Source organism: Dendrobates tinctorius, unplaced genomic scaffold, assembly GCF_039654945.1.
Source record: "Dendrobates tinctorius isolate UK_male_01 unplaced genomic scaffold, ASM3965494v1 ptg000022l, whole genome shotgun sequence".
Taxonomy (NCBI): Eukaryota; Metazoa; Chordata; class Amphibia; order Anura; family Dendrobatidae; genus Dendrobates; species Dendrobates tinctorius.
In genome coordinates this window covers 10,156,226-10,163,314 of record NW_027361690.1, presented here as the reverse complement: position 1 = coordinate 10,163,314, position 7,089 = coordinate 10,156,226, and the positions used below count along the sequence as shown (strand labels likewise).

The following is a 7,089-nucleotide window of genomic DNA, read 5'->3' as shown; positions in this document are numbered from 1 at the left end:
GCCATATCATCATCAGCAGGGGCAGCACTATTACCAGTCTGACCACCACCAGATGCTCAGGCACATGCAAGCAAAGCACCCGACTACTTGGGCCAAATGCCAGAGTCCAGAATCAATATCTGCGGGTGACACCACTGCCTCACTGCCTGTCCTGTTCTATGTGCATGCCTATCCCCTGTCCATGACGCAGGCAAAGATTCTTCCCACCCTGCACCCGTCATTGCACACCTGCAACCACCGTCAGCAACTACATCCACGTCCTTGTCCCAGCACAGCGTTCAGTTGTCCCTACCCCAGTCCTTGGAACGCAAGTGTAAATACGCAGTCACCCACCCGCAGGCCACAATACTAAACAGCTACATTTCCAGTCTGCTTGCTCTGAAAATGTTGCCGTTTAGGCTTCTGGAAACAAAAGCTTTCTGCAACCTCAAAGCTGTGGCCGTCCCTTGGTACTTGGTCCCCAGCCACCACTATTTCTCCTGCCTTACACAAACACGTGTCCTATAACATCAGCCGTGTTACTGGAAAGGTCTACTTAACCACGGACACGTGGACACGTGTGGTCAGAGATGCTACATTTCCCTGAAGGCACACTGGGTGAACATTGTGGAAGCTGGGACCCAGTCGGACCCTGGGACAAAACACATGCTACTGACACCGAGGATTGTGGGTTTCCCCCTCCTTCTACAGCAGTTCCTACTCCTCCTCACACTCTATAGAGGAAACGTCAACATCAGTTGCAAGCTGGAAGCACTGCAGCACTGCCTCGGCTAAGTGGTAAAGGCCCCGTCGCTAGGTCTGCTTCTGTGGCAGCTGGGCTCTGTCTGACATCCTGACAGGAAACTGTCTCTGTCCCTTCACTTTTGCTCCTCCTACTTTGGGCTAGTCCCAAACATTAACCCTAACTCTCCCTATTGTCAGGCAAATCATAACCTATAACTAATTACACATCAAAATACTTTTGCAACAATACACGTGTCTTCAAGGGGGAATGTGGGCAGCATGTGTTAGGCGTCGAGTTCCCGACACTGCATGGGGAATCTCAAGCCATGTCCTCTGCGGTCTCCTATTCTTCTGCAGCCGCAGAGGTTCCTGTTCAGCAGGCACGTCGGTCACAGCATCTTGCTCAGGCTAATGCTATGCGTCTGGTTGCTGCTGCTGCACTAGGTTCAACTATTGCATCCAGCATTAGTCAGCGGCAAGCAGACGCTCCTGGGACAAAGTCCTGCTTTTCTCCATCTGAGCATGCCTGTGAGACGACCGCTCATTGGTGGTCAGAGGTCACATGCTCAGGTCCTCAAGCAGCTCGGATTGGGCAATCAGGAAGGTCCCGGAAGGCTGCGGTTATAAAATGATCACACAGCTGCACACTAGTATAGACAATATGGAGTGTGTGTTGTATGCACGCATGAATGTCTCTGGTGACTGACTCATTATGAAACCCCTACCCTTGGTACGCATGTGTTGTTCAGCCTCGCCAGTTAGTGACTAGGCTGGTAGTACAGGTAGGAGGCAGAGTCAGGACCTAGCTTCAGCGCCAAGTAGTGGCTTGCCTGTACCCCACTGTGTACTTGGTCTGCACTCCACAGAAGCCAGCGTCTATTAGTGGTGTTCGCAGGTGCGACGCCGTGCACCTAGTTGGTCTTGAGAGGCTCTTACCCTGCGTCCTTGGGGCAGAGTCTTGTGACCGTACACTAGCGCTGACTCAGCTGTGCCCTGTGACAGTTAACAGGGTACGGCATCTGTGTTATGTGGTACCGTTGCTCTGTGAAGCAACAGAGCCTGTCGCTACTACATACTGGGTGGCGTTTAACCCACGTGTGTCCAGTGCGATACCGCCATTTTGTGTCCACCATTACCGAGCAGCAGTTAACATCTCTGCATGGTGGACCCCGGGCTGCGAACGCACCTTCTTACCATCTCTTTATATTATTTGGTGCGTTCCGCCAGCCCCTAACAGCATGTCCATCTCCTTACAGCGCCCCCCTCATAGACTGTAAGCTTGTGCGCAGGGCTCGCACGCCTCTCGCTGTCTGTTGAATTGTATTAGGCTGAGTGCACATGTGGCGCTTTTTTCGCGTTTCCGCGGCGGTTTTAACCACGCGATTTTGCCTCGAAAACGCGAAAAATAAGCATCCCATGCATTCCTATGGGATTCCGCAATGCTGTGCTAATGCTGCGGTTTTTACCGTGGCAGAATCGCTTCGCGGTAAAAAACGCAGCATGCTCATTAATTTTGCGGAATCACGGCAATCCCGCACCCATAGGAATGCATTGTTCCGCTTACTTCCCGCATGTGGCTGTGCACACCATGCGGAAAGTAAGCAGAACATTTGCGGATGGTACCCACGGTCTGGAGGAGAGGAGACTGTCCTCCGGGCTTTGGGTACCATACCCCTGTAAAAAATAGAATTTAAAATAAAAAATATTGTTATTCTTACCTTCCGGCGTCCCGCGAAGCCTTCCCGCCTCTCTCCACGCTCCTGTTCCCAGTAATCCTTTGCGAAAATGCCCGCGATGACGTCTGTTCTCGCGGGATCGCGAAGTCTCGCGGTCATTCGCGCGACGTCATCGCGAATTACCGCGAGACATCGCGATCCCGCGAGAACGGACGTCATCGCGGGCATTTTCGCAAAGGATTACTGGGAACGGCTGCGCGGGACGTCGGAAGGTAAGAATAACACCATTTTTTTTTTTTTTTTTGCATTTTATCTTTTACTATTGATACTGCATAGTATCACAGTAGTAAAAAGTTGGTCACACTTGTCAAACACTATGTTTGACGACTGTGACCAACCTGTCAATCAGTTCTCCAAGCGATGCTACAGATCGCTTGGAAAACGCTAGCATTTTGCAAGCTAAATACGCTTGCAAAATGCTATTTTTTCCGCGGGAAAATCGCGGGAATTTAAAATGCGATTTTCCCGCGGAATGGAATTCCGGAATTCTCGCGGTAATTTCCGCGACAGTTCCGGTACGTGTGCACATAGCCTTACTCTGTAATGACTTTATTGTCTGTACAAATACCCTCTGAAATGTAAAATGCTGCAGAATAAGTTCACAATATAATAATAAAAAGTATTATTACTAACCACTGACTCACCATGCAGCCTTATTTCTTAATTGTAGCTACAGCTTTGTAGTCACTTTATCCTTTTCATCTGCACAACCAGATTACACAAACTCCTACATGCTCCATGACAGTCCTAGGACACAGGCAGCGCCTCCCTGACAGCCTCCCCCCAGATGTGACACTGCTACTGTGAGCTGTGGGGAGGACGCATCTCCATCAGAGCTATGCCGGCCGCTGGCACTGCTCCCAGAGGGGCGTTCCCCTCCGTGGTGACGTCACTGCACTCATCCTATATAAGCGAGCAGTTGTGCCCGGGACTCGCAGTCCTCGGAGGCCGCCAGGCAGACTGTGCTGCTGCTGTCACAGGTATATGGCTGCGCTCGCTGACTGGCGCATTCCTCCCTTTACTAATGTGCCTTGCTGCCATCTGTGCGTCGTCATATCCATAAGTGTTATGTCCACTCTACAGTTTATTCCTATGACATCGTGATGGCTGCAGCTTTCCCCATCATTTCCCCATGATGTAGCTGGTTTATGGTGCATGCTGCCTTACTGCTCTGTGTGATTCTCCCCACACCACTATACTTAGTGTAGTTACATACAATGGGACTATTCCATCAGTAAGTCACATTATTAACTTCTCCATCATGTGTTTGGCTTATAAAAGTATAGCTCCATAACTTGTCCATTGTTTCTATCTTATTATTATAATATCGGGGACTTCAGAGTATAATAGAGAGCCAAACACTGACTTTAATGGCTTTTCTTGGTTTTTGTATGTCATGTAATATTTTCTTTCTTCAGACTCTGATGATTATCTCATTTACTAACTGTATAATCTTTTCTCTTTTTTTAAGACATTGAATTGATAAAGGTCATGTTAGACCAAGACGCGCTGCGTATGATGGTGTAACTACTCCACTTCAGTTCATTAATGTACATTTGACTCCTGGACTATTGTTTGAGCAAGAAAATATATATATTTTTTTTCACTGGACACAAGTATTCTTTGAGGAGGAAGGAGTGCGCCGTGCGATCCAAATCCCATCACCCCACCATGGACACAGACTCCGGGGACCTGAGCGAAGGGGAGCTGTCACCAGGTAATGAGAAGAGCACACTTGTATGCAGCGCTATTGACTGTCGGCCCCCGTGCCACTTACAGATTAATCAATTGAATTGGGCAGGAGCATAAATTCTGCTGGTAATTGGATGGTGAATCCGCTTCGTGGCAGTGGCTGCCCTGGAAAGGGTTAAAAGTGGGAAGTAGAAGGATGGTCCACTAGTGGGATTGGAAGTTTGTGGGACCTGTTATGTACATGCACGTGTCTGACATGTATAGAAGTGTGGGATTATGTAGACTATAGAAACTCTTTAGAGATGGGGGATTAGATAATCTATACGCTATATATAAAAAAGATTGGATTATATCATGTGCCCACTAGATACATAGTTATAGTACCTGTACTGTATAGCTAGACGTAAGGGATTATATCACTTGTCCACCAATTATGAAGTTGTTGGATAGAATCGGGATTCTATATCTATCAGCTGTTTACTTTACATGAAGAGGCTGAACTCTACTACCTGTCCATTGTAGACCAGGATCAATGTCCAGTATAGATTGGGATCCTGGATTATATCACCTGTCCACTATACATGAAGGACAAGTGATATATGAAGATGCTGGATTATATCAACTGTACACTCCTGTATATACTGAATATATATGAAAAGGAGGATTATATCACCTGTTCACATTACATAAAGAGGCAGAACTCTTCTACCTGTCCATTGTAGACAGCAGTCAATGTCAGTATAGATTGGAATCTGGGATTATATCATTTGTCCACTATACATGCAAATTTTAAAGATGTGAATTATTCTACTGTCTCCTCCTGTGTGTATGTATATATTATAGCAGTATTATATCACCAGCTTACTTTACATGTAGATGCCGAACTAATATCACTAGTCCATTGTAGAAGTCAGAGCTCATACTCACTTGCAAGAGACTTGCACGATTCTCATGTGAGTCTCTCGCATGAAAACCTGGCACTGGGACCGGAGCGTGCGGATACATGTATTTCTATGCAGCCACATGCTCCGGTCCGAGTGCCGGCTGCAGTGCCAGGTTTTCATGTGAGAGACTCGCACCAGAATCGTGCAAGTCTCTTGTGAGTGAGCCCTCACTCTGTCCGGTATAGACTGGGGAAGTGGGATTATATCACCAAATAAAACTGCAGTCAGTGCATTGTATGTAACTAAGAATGTTATGAGATTGCATGTAGAATGGTGCAGCAGAGTGCAAAAACAGCCTTTAAAAGTTTTTTTATTTAATGAATTAATAATTAACATTAGAACGTTTTATTAGAGACACTGGCTTTTTTTTCTTCCCCTTGTTGACCTTTCACTCTCAACCCATGGGTAAAATCTGTAATCTGTGAAAAGACTTTCCCATTGCTGAGATAAGAGATGACAGATAGTGCTCTTAAAATTCTATGGAGGGGAAGGAGTGAAGAAGACAGACACTCTGCGACAAGTTCTCCTGACACAAGTTACAGTTCTTCATAGAAGTTTATGAGCACCAACTGATATAACCTATCTGAGTAATGGGAAAATCTGTATTCTCTCAAGACAGATTTTACCAGTGATTGAGAATAAATGAGCAGTCCAGGAGGAGATAAAAGTGGCTTGTTTTGTAAGGTATATTACAACGTTTCTTATTTTGACGTCTACTATTGATTTGACGAATAAACTATCAATGACAGACTGATACAGAGTGGAGAGAGGACCCTGCCCTTTCGGGCTTACATGCTACAGGATGGTGGGGAAGGAGACAGTAGGTTGGTGGGATGCAGCAGTTCCGGTGTTGGTTGAGGTGGTATCACCGGTAGTTGTGAGAGAGAAGGAGGTAGCGGGGTCATTGCAGGCTGTAGGCTTTCTTGAAGAGGTGGGTTTTCAGCTTCCGTCTGAAGGATCCAAATGTGGTTGATAGTCGGACTTGTTGGGGCAAAGAATTCCAGAGAATAGGGGCTATTCGGGAGAAGTCTTGGAGGCGGTTGGGTGAGGAGCGACTAAGTGTGGAGGAGAGAAGGAGGTCTTGGGAGGACAGGAGATCACGTGAGGGAAGGTATCGGGAGATTAGTTCAGAGACATATGGGGGAGACAGGTTATAGATGGCCTTGTAGGTCAGAATTAGTAATTTGAACTGGATACGCTGAGGGAATGGGAGTCAGTGAAGAGATTTGCAGAGGGGAGAAGCGGAGGAGTAGCGAGGAGAGAGGTGAATTAGTCGGGCGGCAGAGTTAAGGATGGACTGGAGAGGTGCGAGGGTGTTAGCAGGGAGACCACAGAAAAGGATGTTACAGTAGTCGAGGCGGGAGATGATGAGGGCATGCACAAGCATTTTAGTAGATTGAGGTTTGAGGAAAGGACGGATTCTGGAAATATGTTTGAGCTGGAGGCAACAGGAGGTAGAAAGAGTGTGGATGTGCGGTTTGAAGGACAGGGCAGAGTCAAAGGTTACTCCGAGGCAGCAGACTTCTGGTACTGGGGAAAGTGTGATGTCATTAATTGTTATAGCTAGGTCGGGTAAAGATCTGTGAGATGGAGGAAAGATGAGTTCAGATTTGTCTACATTGAGTTTGAGGAAGCGAGAGGAGAAGGAGGATATGGCTGATGGACACTCTGGGATTCTGGACAGCAGAGAGGTGACTTCTGGGCCAGAGAGGTAGATCTGAGTGTCATCAGCATAAAGATGGTAGTGGAATCCGTGGGACTTTATGAGTTGCCCCAGACCAAGTGTTTAGATTGAGAAGAGTAGGGGTCCTAAAACAGAGCCTTGGGGGACTCCAACAAAGAGGGTGGGATGAGGAGGTGGTGTGGGAGTGGGAGACGCTGAATGTGCGGTTGGAAAGGTATGAGGAGATCCAGGATAGGGCAAGTTTAAGTAACCATTCACCTTAGTGTACCAAACTCTGCTACATCTAAAGTTTTCTTAAACAGATAACTAT

General features: G+C 47.0%; 1 protein-coding gene across 6 annotated transcripts in view; it reads left to right on the top strand.

Moving 5' to 3' along the window:
- Window positions 1-3,352: 3,352 nt before the first annotated feature.
- TNFAIP8L3 (TNF alpha induced protein 8 like 3) overlaps window positions 3,353-7,089 on the top strand; it is a 186,319-nt gene continuing 182,582 nt past the window's right edge. For 5 of the 6 annotated variants that reach the window (XR_012230913.1, XR_012230912.1, XM_073568433.1 and 2 more), the window contains exons 1-2: window positions 3,353-3,439; window positions 3,931-4,176. Coding sequence is in view for 1 of the 6 variants with exons in the window: in XM_073568433.1 (XP_073424534.1) it covers window positions 4,131-4,176 (46 nt within the window). In the remaining 5 variants the exon portion in view is untranslated. Of the gene's footprint in view, window positions 3,440-3,930; window positions 4,177-7,089 lie in introns of those variants that run through there. The other variant, XM_073568437.1, reaches the window with a different exon arrangement.